The following is a 24,374-nucleotide window of genomic DNA, read 5'->3' on the forward strand; positions in this document are numbered from 1 at the left end:
AATGGGGAGCTGGTGGTAGGCTGACTTCAAGTCGATGGTGGAGAACACCCGGTACTGCGCAATCTGGTTGACCATGTCAGATATGCGCGGGAGAGGGTACGCGTCCAGCTGCGTGTACCTATTAATGGTCTGACTATAGTCTATGACCATCCAGGGCTTGTCTCCAGTCTTGACCACCACGACTTGTGCTCTCCATGGGCTAGTGCTAGGTTGAATGATCCCTTCCCTGAGGAGCCGCTGAACCTCAGATCGAATAAAGATCCGATCCTCAGCGCTGTAACGCCTGCTCTTAGTCGCAATGGGTTTGCAGCCTGGCACGAGATTTTCAAATAGGGAAGGCGGGGTAATTTTAAGTGTTGAGAGGCTGCATGTGGAGCACGCTGGACAATTTGGAGGCTGCTGTTCTCCCACTGAAAGTGGAGGGAGTGGCCCATCGTACTGCAGGGTCACACTCTTCAGGTGGACCATAAAGTCTAGCCCCAGGAGTACCAGAGCGCAAAGGTGCGGTAACACGAGGAGCCTGAAGTTCTCGTAAACTGTGCCCCGCACTGTTAAGGTTACCACACAGCTCCCAAGAACGCGGACAGATCGGGACCTCGACGCCATGGAGATTGTCTGCCTGACAGTTTGCACACGGAGAGCGCACCGTTTCACTGTATTCGGATGGATAAAGCTCTCCGTGCTCCCGCTGTCAAACAGGCAATGCGCCAGGCGCCCGTTTACCTCTATGTCCATCATGGACTTGTCGAGTCTGTGAGGCTTGGCCTGGTCCAGGATGATTGACGCCACTGTTGGATCCCGAGTGTAACTGCAGACAGCTGAGATAGCTGACGGCGAGGACCCCTGCTGGTCTTCTGCGGCCGATGTCGACCAAAATGGCTGCGCCCACGAATCGCACGTGGTCGATGATGTTGAAAACGGCGGCACCCGCAGGTCGCACGTGGCTTGCATCGTCGTCATAGGAAATGGCGGCGCCCGTGAATCGCACGTGGCTGAAGACATCGACGAGGCCGGAGACGAGGAGATTGATCCTGGGGAGTCACACGCAGCACTGCTGGGCCTGGAAAGGGTCTTTGCTCGGCACACTTTTGCATAGTGCCCTTTCTTCCCACAGGCGGAGCAAAACACCGTCCTGGCCGGACATCTCTGACGAGGATGCTTCGCCAATCTGCAGAAATAGCACCGTGGGCCTCCAGGAGCTGCCGCAGTCGTCAGGTCTGAAGTTGAGAGTATTATCGCGCAGTTCTGAGGAGCCGCCGAGTACAGTTGAGGCGGTGGCTGTACTTGCCACGATGTTCCCACGTGGTCGGTGGGGTAGGTTTCAAGACTTCTGGAGGCCGTTTCCATTGCATCGGCCAATTCTACCGTCTTAGCCAGGTCCAAGTTACCCTGCTCTAGCAGCCGCAGGCGAATATAAGATGAGCCGATTCCCGCCACGAACGCATCTCGGATAAGATCGTTGGTGTATTGAGTAGCCGACACCTCCTTGCAGTTGCAGGCTCTGGCTAGCTGTTGAAGTTCGCGCAGGTACTGTCCCGTCGTTTCGCCGGGCTGCCGCCGTCGAGTGGCTAATAGGTGACGAGCATGAATTTCGTTCAGCTGTTTATGGTACAGCTTCTTGAGTAATTCGATGGCCTCTTTGTAATCTTGGGAATCACGGATTGTTGCATACACAGTGTCGCTCACCCTGGCGTGGAGGACCCGCAATCTGTCGACGTCGGACTGGACTGCTGTCGAGGCGTCGATGTAATCCTGGAAACGCTTCAACCAATGGTCGAAAGTATTCGACGCTCCAGCGGCACGCGGATCCAAGGTTAGCTGATTGAGTTTCAGCATCTGCTCCATTTTTCTTCGAACAAAATGTTCGGTATTTTGTTGTGAATAAAATTGATGCGCGATTAATTCACACGGGAGGCTAGGACGTACCTGGGAATAAAGGCTTTTATTCACAACAAGAATAGAGCACACTGCTTAACAATACTATCCCAGACTAAGGGCTACTAGGAAGTAGCAGTGACCTTTATACTCCTGTAAGAAGGCGGAGCCAAACAGAGTGTACCACAGAACAATGCTAACAGGTGGAACACCCCAACCCTAACCCCAACAGTAACAAGAGTAACATATATACAAGTACCCATAGTGGTAACCATCTATGGTTCACCACAGGTGTATGTTCTACAGTTTACCGAATTTAGTTTAATGTTGTTGTACTGTTGTAAAATTCACCTTAAAAATGAGGACTTGGGAGTGGGAGAGAGTTGTAATTAAGAAGACAGCAGTACTGAAAATGTATTAGCTTTTGCACCCAATGCCAGCATCAAGGCCAGCTGAAGAAGCAACAACACTGTGCTGTACAGGTCAGGTCTTCATGATATCAGTAGAGTGATCCAATTGTATCAGTATCAATTTTCCCCTCTGTAGAATAACATAATTGATATGGATTCATATCCATGGCTGGCCAGGCCATTCCCAAGGGAGCAGTGGGGCTGGAGCAGGCAATCTTTGTTGCAGTTGGCACTGTTGACAGTGCTTGACTAGCTTCTCGATATCAGCATCAATACCAGGCCACCACACAACTCTTGGCAAGCATCTTCATCTCAGAGATACTCAGATGAGCACTGTGTAATTCAGTTCGGAACAGCTCTCTGCTTGGTAGAGAAATGACTATGCTTGCTCCCCAGAGTATGATGCCATCCTGAGAACTCAATCCATTCTGACGGGTAAAGAATGGTTTCATTTCCTCGGAAACTGGCTCATTTGCCCATCCTATGAGTATTTTGCCTCTCACTTTGGACAGAAGTGGCATTCGATTGATCCAGTTCCTCATCAGCTTCGCCAAGGCTGGCAATGTGTCCAAAAAATGTAATGCCATGATGATTTTGTGTAGTACTGGAGTACATGTGATACTTTCTTGCATGGGTAGGTGGCTAAATGCATCCATATTCGTTATGTGGGTTCCAGGTCGGTGCTTGAAAGTATATCAATAAGCGGACTGAATTAACGGCCATTGTTGAATTCTTGCCAAGGCGATCGGTGGGATAGCCTTGTCCTCTTTGAAAAGAACCAAGAGAGGTTTGTGGTCAGAAAAGATGATAAAGTGTCTACCATGTAAGCACTAATGGAATTTCTTGACGCTGAAGTCTATTGATGGTCCTTCCTTCTCAATTTGTGAGTCGCCTTTTTCAGCCTCCAAGAGGGTTCTTGACACCTTATCAGTCTTTCAGAGTTGTCACCTACCTCATGGGACAACACCGCACCAGCACCATGTGGAGAGGCATCGCAAGTTAATATCAGTTCTTTGGAAGGGTTGAAGTGTACTAACAGGTTTGAGGAATGCAGTAATTGCTTTACTCTGTTGAAAGCTTCTTCCCGTGGAGCCTTCCAAGAGTAACGATGGCGTTTCTTTAGCAGAATATGCAAGGGGGCCAATACCGTTAAAAAGTTTGGTAAAAAGCATCCATAGTTGTTTACCATCCCTAAAAATGATTTGAGTTCAGTTGTGTTTGCGGAGGCAGGCACTTCCTTTATTGCCTTGACCTTGTCTTTCACGGGATGTAATCCTTGTGCATCTATACAGTGCCCCAGGTAGGTCACCTCAGTGGCTTGAAAGATGCACTTCTCTTTCTTGAGGCAAACTCCAGCCTCCTGAAATGTCTTTAAAACCTCTTCTAAGTTTGCTAGATGCTCGGCCTCTGTTGATCCAGTTATAAGGATATCATCAAGGTATATCACAATCTATGGTAGCCCCCATAGCAGAATCTCCATTGTCATTTGGAATATTGCACATGCCAAAGGCACACCAAAAGGCAGGCCTGGAACAGGCCTTTGTGTGTGTTTATCATGACATTCCCTTGGGAAGCATCATCTAATTAGAGTTGCTGTAATGCCTGATTCATATCCAGCTTTGTGTAAGATTGGCCTCCTGCCAGCTCTGTGTACAAGTCTTCAATTCTCGGGATTTGATATTTGTCCAGCTTGGCAACCTGATTAACTGTTTAACTGATTAACTGTTAGCTTACGATCACCACAAATGCGGATGGTCTTGTCTGGTTTCAATACGCTGCCCATTTTGAGAATTGAACTGGCTGGCTAATGTTCAGTTTTTCCAATCTGTTTAACTCAGTATCCACTTTTTCTCTTAATGCATTCTGCATCGGTCTTGCCTTAAAGAATCAGGGAGTCGCCTCTGGATCCACATAAATCTTAGATTGTAGCCCTTTGATTTTGCTTAATTCATCACAGAAGAAGTTCTCGTATTTTTTTATCAGTTTGGACAGTTCCTCTTCCTGCAGTTGGCCCACTTCAATTTGATTTCTTCAAGCCAATCACAGCGAGAAGGCTTGGTCCTTCTACCCATCACTATTATCACAGGGAACTGGGTCGACTGTTGTCCATGGCTTACAGGTACCATTGTGGTGCCTGTTATTTTTATTGCTTCTTCCGTATAAGTCTTCAACTTGGCAGCAGCGCTCTTCAAGTGCAATAGTTGGACTCCCTCTCTTAGGTACTGAAATGCATGCTCACCCCTCACATTGGCTGATGCTTCTGTACCCACTTCCACCTTAAGAGGCTTCCCACTTACCCTGAGTGTTACAATAAAGGGGCCCATCATGCCTGTTTCTAGACCAAACAGAGTGAATACCTGAATCACTGGTGCTAGACTATTCCACATTGTATACTTGTAAATTCTTGGCTGATCAATTACTCAACAATCTTGACTTAGCTCTGCATGGCTTTATCAAATGGCCTCTTTTGTGACAATAAAAACACTCAACCTCCTTAAATTAACATGATTCAGGAGTGCGGTTACCTCCACATTGGTAACATTCCCTTTAAGTATTACTGACTGAAATTGCTTCTCACTTTGCGGCTGCTTCGCCAGTTTCGGTGCCACGACTGACTGCAGGTTCCTGTCCTAACCGCTGAATGGTGCTATTTTGTGCACTCTGCAGCTCTTGTGCACCTATTTAGTGCTTTTCATGGCCATTGCTATCTCCATTGCTTGTTTAAATTTTATGTCAACCTCTGCAAGCAATCTGCGTTGAATAGTGTCATTGTTCATGCCACAGGCTAACCTATCCCGTAACATGTCATTTAAGGTGGCTCCAAAAATCACAATACTCTTCCAATAATTGCTTCAGTTCAGCAATGCAAGTCACAATCAAATCACCTGTGGCTCTCACCCTGGAATTACATTTGAATCTCTGGAGTGTGACTAATGGTTGAGGTTGTAATTGAGCTTCACTAAATCCACAAGCTCACAACATGATTTGGAGTCAGATGCGTTTAGGGCTGTACGACTGTGAATAAGGTTATTGGTCTGAGTTCCACAAACACTTAAGAGAATTGCTTTGCATTTTGCCTCCTCTGTATTTCGTTTGCTAAAAATAATACCCAAGGAGTTCAACTTATTGTGTCCAGTCCTCTGTGGAGTAGTCAAATGGGTCTATTCAACCAAAGAGAGGCATTCTGCTGAGTACTTCTTTTTTTCAGACTTTGATTAAAACAGGAGTTGTACAGCAGCGTATGGCTACAGCTAGCTCCCAAAGTGTCTCTTTGCCTAAGAAGGCTCCACCTCTGAGTCCTGACTGGCCATGTGACCCTTACTCTGCTGTGCTGCCCTTAAAGGGACAATCATCACAATGTCCCAATTCTTTTAAGAGTGAAAAGCGCTTAAGCCTATGTTTTTGACCATTACAATTGTAAATTGCTCTTGCAATGCCTATAGCAACAATAGGCATTGGGTATCCCTGGTGCAATGAGGGCAAACAAACCTCATTATACAGTTCTGTGATATGACCAAAATAAGATAAGAAATGGGAGCAGGAATGGGTATTACATTGCTTTAAGCCTGCACTGCCATTAGATATCATGGCTGTTCTGCTACTTCAACTCCACTTTCTCACTTTATCCCAATATGCCTTGGTTTCCAAATATCATTTCAATATACTGACCTTATCCGGATATTAAACATCACCTGTCACTTCCAGAAGGAAATCCAAAGGACATAAACATTTGCAAAGATAGTATTCTAAGGATCTAAGGAAGGATGTGCTGGCCTTGGAGAATGTCCAGAGAAGGTTCACGAGAATGATCCCGGGATTGAAAAGCTTGACATATGAGGAGCGTATGAGGACTCTGAGTCTGTACTCGATGGAGTTTAGAAGGATGGGGGGGATCTCATTGAAACTTACAGAATACTGAAAGGCCTGGATAGACGTGCAGAAGATGTTTCCATTTGTAGGCGAGACTAGGATCCAAGGGCACAGCCTCAGAATAAAGGGTTTATTTAGAACCGAGATTAGGAGGAATTTCTTCAGCCAGAGGGTGATGAATCTGTGGAATTCTTTGCCACAGAAAGCTGTGCAGGACAGGTCATTGAGTACATTTAAGACAGATAGATAGGTTCTTGGTGCTAAGGGGATCAAAGGTTACAGGTAAAGGCGGAAGAATGGGGTTAAGAAACTTATCAGCCATGATTGAATGGCAGAGCAGACACGATGGGCCGAATGGCCTAATTCTGCTCATATTTTTATAAGTTTAAGTTTATTTATTAGTCACAAGTAGACTTACATTCACATTGCAATGAAGTTACTGTGAAAATCCCCTAGTCGCCACACTCCGGCGCCTGTTCAGGTACACTGAGGGAGAATTTAGCATGGACAATTCAGCTAATCTGCACATCTTTGAACTGTGGGAGGAAACCAGAGTGCCCGGAAGAAACCCACACAGACATGGGGAGAACGTGCAAACTCCACACAGACAGTGACCCAAAGCCGGGAATCAAACCCAGGTCCGTGGCGCTGTGAGGCAGCAGTGTTAACCACTGTGCCGCCGTGCCGCCCTATGGTCTTAATGTCTTAACAGAAGTTGCCTCCATGAGGGAGAAAGGAATAGGTTAGGTTGATAGGGTGAGGTGAAAAGAGGTGCGACCTGCATAGACCAGATGGGCCAAGTGGTCTGATTCTGTGAGGCCCATTCTATGAAAGTGAGCAGAGGGATGATGAGAAATTTCAGCCAATTTATTGAGATTGAAATGACTGAAAATCTGACCAAGTGTAAAAAATAAACAGATAGACTACATCCAGATTAGATACACAGCTCCTCAACTTTTTTCATGCCAGTCTATGAATGATATTATTTTAATAAATGCAGCATGAATAATTTTACGTGGTCGATCTTGTTGAAACTGTAGCTGGAACAAAACGGGACATTTGAAGTTTTCACATCATCGATTATATAAAGCAAACCTTTCAACCTACTCCAGCTGCCAATATAATTCAACATTTAATTTAGCAAAAAAATCTTATTGAAATTAAACTTTAATAAAACAATTATAAACATTGGCATGTCCTCTCAATTGCACAGGTCAACATTTTGAGATCAAAATCCCCAGGTCTGACTCGGAGCGTCTGTTGAGAATTCTAACAGTGAATTCTGAAGAAACAAAATTTTATTCAATTGTTGCAACCAGTAGATAAAATTATGCCAACAAATTCAGCCACACAGCATCCATTTCTGAGGGTGATAATTGGCCTACAAAGACCCCCAATTTGGTGGGAAGTGTGTGCACAAGCATTGTTAACAGGCACTGCATTGTTGAATGTACTGATGAAGAAAGAAAATAGATGTGCAGGGCCCATTCTTGAAACTAAATATTGGGCTCTCCATAAGCGGATCAGGAGTATAATGCCTGCTGAGGTCCCGATTTAAATATTACTTTGATCTGAGGCAACTAGTACTCCGTAAAACCAAGCCTTGGGATTGCTGACTACATACAAGGTAAGTTTTCAGATTTGCTAACCTGAAACGTAGCGTCTGGGGAGGAGGCGAACTCTGGCTCCTGATCCCACCTTTACTGAAAGCTCATAGTCACTCCTGACTGCTCTAACAGAAGATATTGATGTGTGCTGCTGAAAGATCACAGGCATGAAAGGTTAACTCCGTTTTTCTCTTTGTAGATGCTGCCAGATCTGGTATTTCCAGCATTTTCCATTTTAATTTTAGATTTCCAGTATCTTCAGTGTTTTACTTTTGTATTGGGTCCTAGATATGCCTGTCTTTTCATGGGATATGTGGAATAGTCTTTGTTCCAGTTCTATTCATGTCCCCTATATTTCCAGTATTTCCACCCCACCATTACCTTCATGGTCCATCTCCGTCTTGTCCCTTCCCTAATTCCTCTAAATTCATTTCTGAGAATAGGCTGTGTTCCCATAGCCACCTTGATTACAATTCCTCCCACCCTTGATTCCATTTTCACAGTTTCTTCACCTCCATCTGTTCTAATGATGCCACCTTCCATAGCTTGTTGGAACATATCTTCCTTTCCCCTCGTGGTTGATGGACCCTCAATGATGTCCCTTCCATTTCTTGCACAGCTGCTCTCACCCTTTACCCTCCCTCCCAGAATCTCAGCGGAGTTCACCTTGCCCCCGCCTTCCAACCCACCAGCTTTCACACTCAACATCCCACCATTTCTTCCACATACGTGCAGCTTGATGCCTCCACCAATCACAGCTTCCTCTCCCATCCCCTTTCAGCATTCCAAAGGAACGGTTCCCTCCACAACTCTCTATTCCACTTTCCAGGCACCCCCAACACCTCTTCCCTTCCCCACTGCAGATTCCCAGGCAAACACCTGATGTGCCTGACCTTCCAGTTCCTCCAATCTCACCTACTAGGTGAAACAGCAATTTATTTGTATTTTTCTCAATTTAGTTTACTGTATTCTTTGCTTTCAAAGCGTACTCTGCTAGATTGGTGAGGTAGATCGGATGACCACTTTGCTGAATATCTCCATTCAGTCCTCAAGCATGACTCCACCTTTCCAATCATTTGAATTATTCATCTACTTCCAATGTGACCTTTCTCTGCTTGGCCACCTAAACTGGTCCAATGAAGCTCAACATAATCTTTTGATTGTGCCCTTTACCCAACTCAACATTGAATTCAACAATTTCAGATTAAGAAATTGGAACATTGTGAACAAAGATGTGTGAGTTATGTTGATTGACCATGCTAAATTGTCCCTTAGTGTCAGAAGGATTAGCAGCGTAAATGCCCAGGTTAACAGTGATAGGGTCTGGGTGGGATTGTGGTTAGTGCAGGCTCGATGGGCCAAATAGCCTCATTCTGCACTGTAGGGATTCTATGATTCTATGAACACTGTTATTTTAGGTAATAATTTTGCTGTTGTCATTTTCATCTCATCGAGTGCCATCCTTTCTTTCTTTAACTTGCCCCATTACCATTTTCTTTTGCCAAGCACAAAGATTCCTTTTGGGCGAAATTTTCCCACCACGTCTGCCATGGGAATCGATACGAATGGGACAGAAAATTTGGCAGACCATTTAAAGGTCCGTTATCCTCCGTCGGGAATTTCCAGTCTTGGGGTGCGCATGGCAGGAAAATCCCACCCTGTATCATTTAATCTTCACTGTCTTGCTTTTTACTATCACAGGGCATCCTTTTTATTTTTTCCTCTTCCCCCCCACCCTTCCCCATCCCTGTTTCTAGTATCTGCCTAAAACATGTTTACATCTAACTTTTTTCTCCTCTGAGAGAAGATCAAACGTTAACTCTGTTTCTCTATCCACAGACAGAGTATTAGCAGCATTTTCTGCTTTTAATGCAAGGTTTATATGGATTAAGTGAGGACTAAAATGAAGTTAAATTCAATGTTGAGGGTGAAAAATTAGCTTTTCTTTCCAGAATTAAACAGGTATAAAGAATAATAGCTGCAGAAATCTTATTCATCAAAATAAGAAAATCGATGGGAGTAAATTAAGGCAAACAATTGATTAAAAAAAAGCACCCTTAAGACATCACAAACCTACACATTGTTAGCAGATTATACAAATCCCAATACTTCTCTGCAGGAAGTTAAATGAATAAAATATTTTTCACAAATGCTTAAACCATTCATCCATCATTAGATACCAGTAAGGGCACAATTCTCAAGAATATTTGAAATATTAGTGCCGCTGTCAAATTACTGAGTAGAGGAACAGGGATTGACATTTTTCTCCATTAATATGGGTATTATGATTTTATAGGAAACCCCTTGAGACGTTCTTCAGTGCTAAGTTGGGGCTACATCAAAGTCATTGAGTCTGGAAAAGGATTCTTTGATGCACTGCAGTGTCTTTGTTTGCCGGAGATCTACTTGTGGTCTCGGGACAGATGGTTTGAGTGTCAGTGAAGGTCAAGCCCACAAACAGCTCCTTGCATTCCCAGTGATTCACTAACTATTTTGTTCCATGCCAAATATCAATTTTTTTTTTTTGCATATCCATTTTTGAAATATTGAATAGAAATTTCCTCTGGAGCCCTGGTTTGTGCCACAGTTCTTATCCATAACTGCTAACTTTATATTTTTGAGGAATCACCTCAAATCAAAATTGCAATTAAGAAAATTTGAGCTGAGAGCATGTTTTTCCATTTTTTAATACCTTAGATGCACAATAATGTCGAGCTGAAGGCAACTGTCTTCCAAATTTATGCAGTTGGTTAGTACTGCCTCACAGCACCAGGGATCCGGGTTCAATTCCAACCTAAGGTCACTGTCTATGTGGAGTTCACGCGTTCTCCCCGTGTCTGCGTGGGTTTCCTCCGGGTGCTCCGGTTTCCTCCCACACTCCAAAGACGTGCGGTTAGGTTGATTGGCCATGCTAAACGCCCCTTAGTGTGGGACCTTCCAGCCGCGCTGGTCCCAAGACCGGAAAATCCCACCTGAGGTCAATAGACCTTTGTATGGTCCGTGTCCCGCCCACTACGATTCCCGTGGCAGGTGGGACAGGAAAATTCTGCCCCTAGTATCAGGGGGACTAGCAGGGTAAATACATGGGGTTACAGGGCTAGGGTCTGGGTAGGATTGTGGTCGGTGGGCCGAATGGCCTCCTTCAGCGCTGTAGGGATTTTATGATTCTATGATGAATTTCCTGGAAGCAAAAAGAGATTTGGCAATAATGGGTAAATCACAAATTTCCTGTAATTTAATATGCAAAAAATTATAGATGATGGTATTTCATTTTCTGGATGAAAGCACAGGCCCAATGTAGGGGTGTAAACCTGAAAGACAGTAGCATAGTCCCTACTATCCTTGTCCATTCCATTATAGAATCATAGAATCTACAGTGCAGAAGGAGGCCATTTGGCCCATCGAGCCTGCACCAACAACAATCCCACCCAAGCCTTATCCCCGTAACCCCACATACTTACCCTTCTAATCCCCCCTGATACTACGAAACAATTTAGCATGGCCAATCAACCTAACCTGCACATCTTTGGAGTGTAGGAGGAAACCGGAGCACCCGGAGGAAACCCACGCAGACACAGGGAGAACGTGCCGACTTCACACAGACAGTCACCCTAGGTTGTAATCGAACCCATGTCCCTGTCACTCTGATGCAGCTGTGCTAACTACTGTGCCACCATACCACCCTTGGTCAGCATGGCGTTGGATTGTACCAACCACTGAAACAAGAGATTTAATTTATAGATAGACTGCCAAACAGAACTACGATATAATGCAATAATATAAAAGCAAAATATTGTGGATGCTGGAATCTGAAACAAAAACAGAAAATGCTGGAAAATCTCAGCCATCTGACAGTACCTGTGGCGAGAGAATAGAGCCAATGTTTTGAGTCTAGCAGGCTCTGACGAAGGGTCATCTAGACTTGAAACGTTGGTTCTATTCTCTCCTCACAGATACTGTCAGACCTATTGAGGTTTTCCAGCATTTTCTGTTTTAGTGTACAATATAATGCCATTGGCTAGACACAGGCGTCAAATGGTAAGATTGTGAATACTCACAATTAAGAGTCAGGATTTCCTTGGGAGATTTAATGCTATTCTACTGTTGTTACAATCACTGCGGTTCTCTCAATGTAAATTCCATATATCTAACAAGCCAAGGAGGTTGCAACTGAAGACAGAACAATATCCTTGTAGAGGTTGGTGCATCATTGCAACCTTGCCAGTTAATGATTTGGGCCATGAAAAGGTCTGTAAATGGGCGGAAAATCCCAGTGCATGATTAACCCGCTCCTGTTGCTTCTGATGCAGGCAACCATGCAAATTTCAGACCACCTGCTAATTTAGATGATTTCACATACAGTCAGCACTACGCTAAGCAGGTGAGTGGCTGTCTGTACAGGGAGCATGAAATCATCAGAGGCTTTGCCACTTAAAGCCAACCTGCATCGCTTATAGGAGAGCTGCATTCTGGTTGGAGAAAGTGATGGAACTTTGAAGATTCTGAGAGCAACAAAAGCACTGAATTAGGGAGTAACAAGGAAGAGAACGGGCTCCAACATTTTAAGATGTCATGTCGGAGACATTGGTGGATGAGGTGCAGAGGAAGAGAGAAATGGCATTCACCACCACCACTGCCCCGCCCAAAGGCACTGGGACCAGCTATCAGTGACAGTCAGAGCCAGGAATCTAGCCCTGAGAAACTGGATGCAGTTGCCACATTAAGTTTAATGATCTTACAGAAGTGGGAAAGGTCAGCGAATACATCTTCAAATTCCTTATCCCACCAACTGTTCCACTCGACTCTCACACTGCTCAATGCAACATACCCCCATCACTCACTTACAAACAATCTTGATCAGTTACAATCATACCTAACATTCACCTCACCCTCATTGTTGTAAGCCTTACACTCACATTTTACAGCTTGAATTAACTGCCAGTTGTTTAACCATGACAACCATTATCCACACTCACTAAGACACAGCTCCCTCTCTTGTGCCATGACATCCATTGATCTATCTATCCTTGGGTGTTAAATTAGCATTCTACGGAGATTGTGACATTTAAGGTACAGGAGGTTCCAATGCCTGTTGCATTTCTCCCTGCCTAATAGCAAAGGTGGGACCCTCTGGGAGTATTTTGATAGGTCACCAGATCCGTTCAAGTGTCAGTAAATGGCTCTTCTTGAAGCAATCAGCTTGAGGCAGTCTGCCAGCCTGAAGTGTCGCAGACACGGGGACAGGAATAGGTCACATTAAGTAAGTTAAAGGAAGGGAGCAAAGAAATAGGCTCTGAATTAAAGAAAGAGCTGTAGTTAGCAGACTGACTCCATACTGTGGGCCGCTGGGGCAAAGGTACCCCTTTGGAACAGTGATTTTATGCTAGGCACAGCCAAAGAGCTGCAATTATGCCTGTGAGCTAGTGTTTGACTATTCTCTCAAATCCAGGGAAAAGGAATCTTGGAAGATGAGATTGAAACCCTGTGAGGTGCGCCATCGTTAAAACTGTCTGAGTGGGAGTGACCGTTGGAGAGAATTCCAAGAAAAGATCATTGAAGGTGAAGCTAGGAATCCCTCATGAGACAGAGTTTCAATGAGATTGTTAGACTTGTTTTTTACTCAAGCCTGGGTGAGTTCCTGAGAAATCCAACGACTCTGTCTTGGTTGCATCTGCCATCTACTCTGTCGTGTGATGTGTCCAACACACAGTTCATCTATTAATTCACATGTATATTTACCCTGAATGTTAAGAGTATAAGATACATATTGTTTAATCTTTCTGAACTTGTTTTGTAAAATTTATGTTTGTTTGTTCAAAATCCATGGAATCTTGTGGTTTTTATTCCAAAAACGGGCATCATGAATCTCAACATTTATCTACTTTAAACAAAACATTATTAGTCCCTCACTGGATCTTCCCTCACATCCCAGGGTCTAGCCAATGATCACAACACTTGCACAATCGGAAGCAGCAGCATTGAACCAGCAGGGTATACGCAATGGCAATGTCCTTACCCCCAGCATAATTGATGCCATCAGTCGAGTAGCCAGACCTGAGGATGTGGCCAGTGACACGGCTGAAACCATCTAAGGTTTTGACTTGGTCATGTCCAATCGTCCTCATATCTCATTCTTCCCCTTCCCACAATCTCTTACAATTTACAAGCTCCAAATGTTGTAAGCAGGCATCACTTGCTTTCCCCGACTCCTCTCAACACAACCCTAGCGTTGTTCCAGTTACATAGAATCCCTACAGTGCAGACGGAGGCCATTCAGTCCATCAAGTCTGCACCGACTCTCTGACAGAGTATCTTACCCAGGCCCTCTCCCCCACCCTATCCCCGTAACCCCATACATTTACCATGGCTAATCCATCTAACCTACACATCTTGGGACAATAAGGGGCAATATTAGCATGGCCAATCCACTTAATCTGCACATCTTTGGACTGTGGGGGGAAGTCGGAGCATCTGAAGGAAACCCAAGCAGACACAGGGAGAATGTACCCGAGGCCGGAATTGAACCCGGTTCCCCGGCACTGTGAAGCAGCAGTGCTAACCATGGTGCTACCATGTCTTTTTCTTCTCAGATACTCAAGGATGGCAGTCGTGGCTGTAGTGAAAGAAGAGGAGGTGAAAGAGCAGGAAGACAGTGAAGAAACATTGTCACTCACACTTGCAGCCATCAACTCGGAGACAGAGCATGTGTATTTCAGAAGGTATCGCACAGGGGAGAATTGCACCTGGTGAGACAGGCTGCAGCCAGGACAGGGGACAAGAGAGTGCAGGTACCAGCTTAACCGAGAGCAAAATTGCACATATTCTACAGCAGAAGATTTAGATAATCACTTTGATGGGGTGGATAATAAATGCACAGTGACTAGTTGAGTTTTGTATCTCTCTCAGATGCTGTCAGACCTGCTGAGTATGTCCAACATTTTCTATTTTAATTTCAGATTTCCAGCCTCTGCAGCATTTTGCTTTTGATGTATTTATTTGTTTTTCATGATCATTGTGTGGTGGCTTTAATTTGTGCCAAGAGGGAACTGTGATGTTCAGTAACAGACGGAAGGTAAGGTAAGGTGTGGGACTGTTGGTGAATGAGGAATGGGGCTGGTGTTCTCTGGTTTTGTAGTTGAATGAATCTCTTATGGAACGCCTGGGCAGGAAGTGACTGTGTTAGTCAGCCACATAGTCCAGCCAGGAAAGGGTTGAATCAGTTGCCTTCTATATCTCCTCAGCTGGTCGACACGTATTTCTTGGCAAAGGCTGTGGCTTCGTGACAAGGTTGTACAGCTTGCAGTCGACCATGACTGACATGAACTCTGAGAGAGGAGGGCTCCTCCAGAACATTCAAGGCAGCGCAAGTGTTGCTTTGTGCGGCAGCACAGCTTTCATTGTATAGTTGCAGATCTGAGCAATGAGCCATGTGGCCTGAGCCTTTTAGCCATTGGTTTATCATGGCCAATGGTGCAATGCAATGACTCATGATGCATCATGATCGTTGCCTGGATGCTGGGCATTGACATTCATGATTCACTGCAGGTGGCCACACACCAAGAACTGGTCGAGTTTTGTGACAGTCCTGCTGCAGACCTGGGGGAATGCAAAGCACTGCACCCTTGTCTGGGAGCAAGAGATTGTGCAGAACTTTTGAAGCCAGGACAAAGTCCTTCAAGAATGTGCTAGACTGCAGTAATTTTAAACTCTTCTAGAAACCACAAGGTTGATGATCCAGTTAAGAAGCGCTGGGGGAGGCTGGGGGGGGGGGGGGGGGGGGGGGGGGGGCGGGGGGGGGGGAGGAGGAGGCTGGGGGGGGGGGGGAGGCTGGGGGGGCAGTGTCCTTCCAATGACTGAAAGCCGAAGAGAAGGCTTTAGCGAGATCATTGAGTTCCAAAATTGAGTGAATGGCATTAAATCAGATGTACATGCTGACATGTTATGAACTTCATCCTTCCAGCAGACATTCCGTCTGTACACAAACACCTTCACCAAACTCTTCCAGCTTGGCCAGCATCAGAAGGGCACCCAGGTGCCACAGACACCATTCTGGAGACAAAACCGCACCAACGGTGTTGAAAAAAAATACATGGTGCATCTGAATTTTGTAGCCATTCTCCTTTTAGTGCTGAAGATATTTAATCATTTGTTCAACAGATGCTTCAACCCCTTCTTATCTGCATTCTGCAGTGATTCAGCCGCTACTCATTTTTCAGTAAGTCACTCTAAAGGGCAGTATCAGAAAGCAAAGAGAATGTCACTTTTAATATATCCTTCAGGTCATTGAGGAAAATGAGAAATGGAACACGGCCAAGCGTCCTTCTATAATAGAGGAATAGACGCAACATGACTCACAGTGACAAGGCAAAAAAAAAAACAAGGATGAACTCCTCAAAGATGCTGCCTTTCACAATGCGAGAAATGTCACAAAGCAGTCTCAAATTACCTCTACAGATCCAGATGTTCTGCCGATATCCACCTTCATCCCTCACCCACCATCTCCAAGTTAGAGATGACTTAATCTGAGTAGAAATGTATACAAAATGGGCCATAGTATGAAAAATTAGAGAGTAAGAACAAGGTACACAGAGGACTTGTGAAAGATAAATGGCACTACAATGGCTGGAGAGGCAGTGGTGCTGTGGTAATATTGCCGTACTGCTAATCCAGAGACCTGGGACAATGCCGTGGGGACCCAGGTCGGAATCCTACCCCAGCAAGCAATGGAATTTGATGTCAATAAAAAAAACTGAACTTAAAAGTTTAATGACCATTCTTGTTAAAAACCCATCTGGTTCCTTCAAGGAAGGAAACCTGTTGTCCTTACCTGGTCTGGCTTATTTGTGATTACAGACCCACAGCAATGTGATTGAATGCCCTCTGAAAGGGTTTAGCAAATCACCAGTTATATCCAACTGCTACAAAGCCTACTAAAAGGAATGAATCCAGATTGATCACCAGGCATCAATCTAGGCACAGGAAATGACAGTGGCAAACCCAGCCCTGTCCAACCTGCAAAGTTCTCCTTATTAATATCTGGAGGCTTGTGCCAGAATTGGGAATGCTGACTCACAGACTAGTCAAGCAATAGCCTAACATGGAAATATTGATAGAATAATATCTTCCAGGCAATGTCCCAGACACCAACATCATCATTCCAGGTCCTACCAGGTCTCACCGGCGGAACAAACCCAGCAGAGGTGGCAGCACAGTGGTAACAGTCTGGAAGAAGTTGCCTTGGGAGTCCTCAACATCAACTTGACCCTTGAAGTCTCATGGCATTAGGTCAAACAACGGCAAGGAAATCTCTAGCTGATTACCACATCCCGCACCCCCCCTCCACCTCCCCCCCACCCCCCCGGCAATCTCAGCTGATGAATCAGTACTCCTCCGTGTTGAACATCACCTGGAGGAAGCACTGAGGTTGGCAAGGGTGCAGAATGTACTCTGGGTGGGGGATTTCAATGTTCATCACCAAGACTGGCTCTGTAGTACCAGCACAGACCGAGCTGGCAAGGTACTAAAGTAAGAAGTCTAACAACACCAGGTTAAAGTCCAACAGGTTTATTTGGTAGCAAAAGCCAAAAAGTGGCTTTTGCTACCAAATAAACCTGTTGGACTTTAACCTGGTGTTGTTAGGCTTCTTACTGTGTTTACCCCAGTCCAACGCCAGCATCTCCACATCAAGTTACTAAAGGGCACAGCTGCTAGACTGGCTTTGCAGCAAATGGTGAACAAATCAAAGAGGGAAAAGCAATCTTGACCTCATCCTCACCAACCTGCCTGCTGAAGATGCATTTGTCCATGACAGTATTGGTAGGATTGACCACCCCACAGTCCTTTGGAGATAAAGTCCTTGAGGATACCCTCCATCGTGTTGTGTGGCACTATCACCATGCTAAATGGAGTAACTTCGAAGAGGTCTAGCAACTCAAGGTTGGGCATACTTGAGGCTCTGGGGCCACCAGCAGAATTGTACTTAACCACACTTACGTGGCCTGGCATATCCCCCACTCTGCTAATAGCATCAAGCCAGGAGATCAAACCCTGGTCCGACACTGCAGGAACGCAACATGGCTCCTTACACAGCACCTTCGAAACCCACAACTACTACCACCTAGAAGGACCAGGGCAGCAAATACATGGGAACACCACCAAGAAGATCCCTCCAAGCCACTCACCATCCTGACTTGGAAATATATCACCGTTCCTTCACTCTCGCTGGGCCAAAATCCTGGAATTCCCTCCCTAACTGTGGGTATATCTACACATGAGCTGCAGTGAATCAATAAAGCAGCTCACCACCACCTTTTCAAGGGCAATTAGCAGTGGGCAATGAATATTGGCCTAGCCAGTGACGCCCACTTCCCTTTAACAAATTAAAAAAGTAAATAAAATATCATTCAGAAATAGGAAGGATCAGGCAGGAGACAAATGTGAGCCCCAGTCGAAGATGGTTTTGGGAGTGCCTATATGTAAATACACATTGCATGGTAAATAACATTGGTGAGCTACAGGTGTTGGTTAACAACATGACATTACTATAGTAGCAATAACAGACAACTAGTTCAAATAATGGGAGGATTGAGAATTTAATATTCCCGGATACAAGGTATTCTGGAACAATAGGAAAGGAATAAAAAACAGGAGGGCGGTATTGATCAAAGAAACTAATATGTGTTGAGGAGAGTGATGTTGTCAAATGAGTCAAAGGGAAGGTTTATCTGGTTAGAATTAAGGAACATTAGAGGAATGATTACATTACTGAGCATCTACAATGGACCACCAAATAATAGGAGGGAGGTAGGGAAGTGAAATGTGAAAGTAAACATGGTAAATTGTTGCACTGCAGCCTGTTGGCGGTTTATACAGCAGCCACTGTGCACTGGTGGTGTTGTGGATATCCAAATCCTGTAGCAGGGTGCCAATGAAGACAACTGCTCTGTCCCAGATGATGCTGTGCTTGACCGTCATTGTGAATGCAGATCGCCAGGTTATCCTATTGGTTTCTTAATCGCCGTTATCAGCACCCTTCTTAGGGTGAAGGAGGGTGAAGGAGGGTGTAAGAGGGTGAAGGAGGGTGAAGGAGGGATTGAGTTATAACGAGAGGCTGAATAGACTGGGACTTTTTTCTCTGGAGCGTGGAGGCTGAGGGGTGACCTTATAGTGGTCTATAAAATAATGAGGGGCATAGACAAGGTAGATAGTCAATATCTTTTCCCAAAGGTAGGGTAGTCTAAAACTAGAGGGCATAGGTTTAAGGTGAGAGGGGAGAGAGATACAAAAGTGTCCAGAGTGGCAATTTTTCACACACAGGGTGGTGAGTGTCTGGAACATTATTTTTGTCTGATATCAATCTCATCCCCACCCCCCCCCACCACCCTATAAATCAAATCCTATTTTCTTTTATCTTCAACTCTGACAGTCATCCAGGCTCGAAATGTTGGCTCTATTCTCTCTCCACAGATGCTGTTTGACCTGCTGAGATTTTCCAGCATTTTCTGTTTTTGTTCCAGGTTATCATATGCTACTCTTGACTTGTAAATGGTGGACAGTTTCAGGAGGCGAATCTCTTATCACACAACTGCTGCCTTGCTCTAGTAGCCGCTGAATTAGTGTGGCTGGTCCAGTTGAGCTTAATACATTTTCACCCTAAGATTTTGATGGTGGGGGTTTTAGCAACAATGCTGCCACTGAAGACCAGCGGAGGTGGCCAAATCTTTCCTTGTTGGAGATGGTAATTACCTGCCAATTGTAAGCCCTAACTTGGATCTTTTTGTAGAGCTTGCATAAGTAACTGAAACAGTGGTATCAGTTAATGGACAAAGTCCTGACATGATAGAGAGAAGTCATTGATAAAGAAGCTGACTCCTCCTTGAGGAAATTCCGATGCTACATCTTGGAGGTGCAATGATCAACCTCCAACAACCACAATCATCTTTTGTTTCTGGTCCAGAAACACTGGGTCAAGTGACTGTCAGTTGGATAATCCCCATCATTTTACTTCTGGTTAATTTCTACTGCACAAAACAAATACTTTTAAAAAATATATTCATTCACGAGATGTGGGCGTCGCTGGCTGGGCCAGCATTTATTGCCCATCCCCGAGGGCATTTAAGTGGATCTGGAGTCACAGAGTCACAGAGGATTACAGCATGGAAACAGGCCCTTTGGCCCAACTTGTCCGTGCCGCCCTTTTTTTTTTAAAACCCCTAAGCTAATCCCAATTGCCCGCATTTGGCCCATATCCCTCTATACCTATCGTACCCATGTAACTATCTAAATGCTTTTTAAAAGATAAAATTGTACCCGCCTTTACTACTACCTTTGGCAGCTCGTTCCAGACACTCACCACCCTGTGTGCGAAAAAATTGCCCCTCTGGACACTTTTATATCTCTCCCCTCTCACCTTAAACCTATGCCCTCTAGTTTTAGACTACCCTACCTTTGGGAAAAGATATTGACTATCTACCTTGTCTATGCCCCTCATTATTTTATAGACCTCTATAAGGTCACCCCTCAGCCTCCACGCTCCAGAGAAAAAAGTCCCAGTCTATTCAGCCTCTCGTTATAACTCAATCCATCAAGTCCCGGTAGCATCCTAGTAAATCTTTTCTGCACTCTATATCCTTTCTATAATAGGGTGACCAGAATTGCACACAGTATTCCAAGTGTGGCCTTACCGATGTCTTGTACAACTTCAACAAGATGTCCCAACTCCTGACCGATGAAACCAAGCATGCCGAATGCCTTCTTCACCACTCTGTCCACTCTCCACTTTCAAGGAGCTATGAACATGTACCCCTAGATCTCTTTGTTCTGTAACTCTCCCCAATGCCCTACCATTAACTGAGTAAGTCCTGCCCTGGTTCAATCTCCCAAAATGCATCACCTCACATTTGTCTAAATTAAACTCCATCTGCCATTCGTCAGTCCACTGGCCCAATTGATCAAGATCCCATTGCAATTGGAGATAACTTTCTTCACTGTCCACTATGCCACCAATCTTGGTGTCATCTGCAAACTTACTAACCATGCCTCCTATATTCTCATCCAAATCATTAATATAAATGACAAATAACAATGGACCCAGCACTGATCCCTGTGGCACACCGCTGGTCACAGGCCTCCAATTTGAAAAACAACTCTCTACAACCACCCTCTGGCTTCTGTCAAGAAGCCAATTTTGTATCCATTTAGATACCTCACCCTGGATCCTGTGAGATTTAACCTTATGCAACAACCTACCACGCGGTACCTTGTCAAAGGCCTTGCTAAAGTCCATGTAGACAACATCAACTGCACTGCCCACATCTACCTTCTTGGTTACTCCTTCAAAAAACTCAATAAAATTTGAGAGACACGATTTTCCACTCACAAAGCCATGCTGACTGTCCCTAATCAGTCCTTGCATCTCTAAATGCCTGTAGATCCTGTTTCTCAAAATACCTTCCAACAACTTACCCATCACAGATGTGAGGCTAACTGGCCTGTAGTTCCCAGGCTTTTCCCTGCAGCCCTTTTTAAACAAAGGCACAACATTTGCCACTCTCCAATCTTCAGGCACCTCACCCGTGACTATCGATGATTCAAATATCTCGGCTAGGGGACCCGCAATTTCCTCCCTAGCCTCCCACAACGTCCTGGGATATACTTCATCAGGTCCCGGGGATTTATCTACCCAGATGCGCTTTAAGACTTCCAGCACCTCCTTCTCTGTAATATGTACACTCCATGTAGGCCAGACCAGGTAAGGACAGCAGATTTCCTTCCCTAAAGGACATTAGTGAATCAGATGGGTTTTTCTGACAATCGACAATGGTTTCATGGTCATCAGTAGATTCTTAATTCCAGATATTTTTATTGAATTCAAATTCCACCATTTGCCATGGTGGGATTCAAACCTGGGTCCCCTGAACATTAGCTGAGTTTCTGGATTAATAGTCCAGCGATAATACCACTAGGCCGTCACCTCCCCGTTCTTCATCTTTCACCACCAAACTGAAAGTTCAGCTGGTCAGTGATATTCCACAAAACTACCAGTTACTCAGGAATCCTGATAATTAGATGTATTTCTGAAAAGATACAGAGAGAACATGAGGATGACGGATATAGGGGAGGTTGGTGAATATGGTAAAATCCAGAGAGATAAAGTTGGCTGGCCCATGAAAAAGGTTCAGCCTAGTTGGGCTTAATAAGACTGAATTCTGAATCAGTACTCCTCAATGTTGAACATCACCTGAAGGAATTCAAATTTCATCATCTGCCATGGTGGGATTCGAACCCGAGTCCCCAGAGCATTACACTGGGTTTCTGGATTACTAGTCCAGCAACAATACCACTATGCCACCACCTTGCTTCCCTACTATTATCCTCTGAGGATTGGAGATCAATTGGGTATTTTACATTAAATACAACAGCTGGGAAGATGGAACAACAAAGGGAACTGGCAAAAAGGGGAACTCTCAACCAAATATCATACTATTAGAAAAAGTTCTACTTTTTATTTAATACAAATTATTTACAATACAGCAGCCATGCTTTACTCCCACTGCTACCCATGGACCTGGGTACTCGTGCTTTCATGTACGGTATATGGTGGCACCAAAACCTCCTCAGTCCTCTTTTGACACATAAGCACCCTCGAGTCTTAAGGCTCTGCCGGCTGAAACATCATGTGGCACACACAAAAGTTTGTGGGCACATTTTGGCAGAGACATTTCCCGATGGAACAGTGCAGGAATCCTGATTCTCAAGCCCTTCCCTTTATAGGATCTGTTCTGAGCTTGATGCAGAAATATCCAGGAGCCTCCATGCAGCATACGGGTTAAGCTCGTCTTGATCTCTGCAAAGAGCCCACACGTAAAGCATCCTCAAGACTTTATCCTGGGAGAGATACAAAAAAGGGAGTGGGGGAGGGGGAAAGAAAGAAAAAAATGAGCACACTGTTCACTGCAAAAACACTCCAGCAATTATCATTAAAGCTCTTATGCAACTTACTGATTTACTGCTGTCTGAGTGAAATACTAACATAAATGGAACCTCGTATAAGGCCTTAAAATGAGTCCATCAATATGGCCCATTTTAAAGAGGCTAATTTAATATGAAAAGTTGACACAGCAATCCTAGAGCAGACATTCTGTGCGCTGTAATGTAAATCAAATCAACATACCCATCTTTCCAATTACTCTAATATCGTGGGCTTTGCGGAACTGCTTTGAAGCAACCTATTATTAAATACATCTATAAATTTTAACAAACATTCGAATTAAGGAGGCTCTGAAGCTAACTAATTACACCTGCCCTTAACTGTCGCTGAGGTTTGAGGCACCGGATTTGTTGAACTGAATTCAAAAGTGAAACACCGCAGGCGCAGAGAATTTGAAATAAAAATCGGAAAAGGTGGAAAACTCAACAGGTCCCGGCAACATCTGGAGACAGAAGAGTTAACGTTTCAGGCCAATGACCTGCCATCGGTTTTGAAATATTAACTCAGTCTCTCTTTTCAAAGATGCTACCTGATATATCGCCACTCCAGCAGTCACTGTGAAAGGCCAATCACATTATCCTGAATACGAGGTGTGAAAATGATTTTCTTCCAATTATCTTATTCAGACTCAACTCAAGTCGCCAGTATTTGTTAAAACCTTTTGGATAGTCAGACATCTGCACCCACTAAAGCCACAAGTTTCCAGAAGCATGCAAGTCAAATTCTGTTTTTACTACATGGGATTCCAGAATTGTTGTAATGTTCTACAGGTCTACCCATTTTGCCATATAAATGACAAAGCAAAATGATCCCACAGAGCATTTGTGTATATCTGAATGTGTTACATCCCACATGACATTGCTCGTAAGTTAGAGGATACCCTTTTTAAAAATAAGATATGAGCATTAAAACCATATATTGCACAACATATTATTCTGCTATTAAGGTGAAGCTCTGTACCATGAAAGTTACAAAGATTAACTGATATGTTACATATTGTCATTTGGTAGTACAGAACTTGAATATTATTAACAAAAAAAGAGACAATGCTGTTAAAGCATTGATCCCCTGGCTTGGAGGAGTACTGATTCTCCAGCTGATGGGAAGGATATGTGGTAATCAGTAGGAAGTTTCCTTGCCCAGTTTTGGCCTGGTGCCATGAGACTTCATGGGGTTCAGAGCCGATGTTCAGAACTCCCAAGGAAACTCCCTCCTGACTGAATGCCACTGTGCTGTCACCTCTGCTGGGTCTGTCCTACTGGTGGGATAGGACACATCCTGGAAGTGACAGTGGTGTCTGGAACATTATCTGTTATGTATATTAAGTATGTGGACAGCAGAGGAGTCCGAAAGTTACAAAGACTAACTAATGTCTCATATTGTCATTTGGTAGTACAGAACTTGAGTATTGCAAAAAAAAAAAGAGACAATACTGTCAAAGCTTTTCCTCTTGCACTCATCAGGACAGCCAACCCCTTGTTTAGGACTTCAGAGCTTAGATCTGATCCGATGATTATGGAATTGCTTAGCTCTGTCCTGTGTTGTAGCATCACCAGGTTGAAACCTCATTTTAGATATGCCTGTCATGCCTTTCTGCACTCTTCATTGAACCAGGATTAATCC

At 44.4% G+C, this 24,374-nt stretch overlaps 1 protein-coding gene across 2 annotated transcripts in view; it reads right to left on the reverse strand.

Annotated features, from left to right (window-relative positions):
• Positions 1-22,252: 22,252 nt before the first annotated feature.
• timm44 (translocase of inner mitochondrial membrane 44 homolog (yeast)) overlaps positions 22,253-24,374 on the reverse strand; it is an 80,206-nt gene continuing 78,084 nt past the window's right edge. For both annotated transcript variants that reach the window (XM_078198476.1, XM_078198475.1), the window contains exon 13: positions 22,253-22,648. In XM_078198476.1, coding sequence (XP_078054602.1) covers positions 22,529-22,648 — 120 coding nt within the window. In that variant the 3' untranslated portion in view covers positions 22,253-22,528. The remainder of the gene's footprint in view (positions 22,649-24,374) is intronic.

This window comes from Mustelus asterias, chromosome 26 (genome assembly GCF_964213995.1).
Source record: "Mustelus asterias chromosome 26, sMusAst1.hap1.1, whole genome shotgun sequence".
Lineage (NCBI taxonomy): Eukaryota > Metazoa > Chordata > Chondrichthyes > Carcharhiniformes > Triakidae > Mustelus > Mustelus asterias.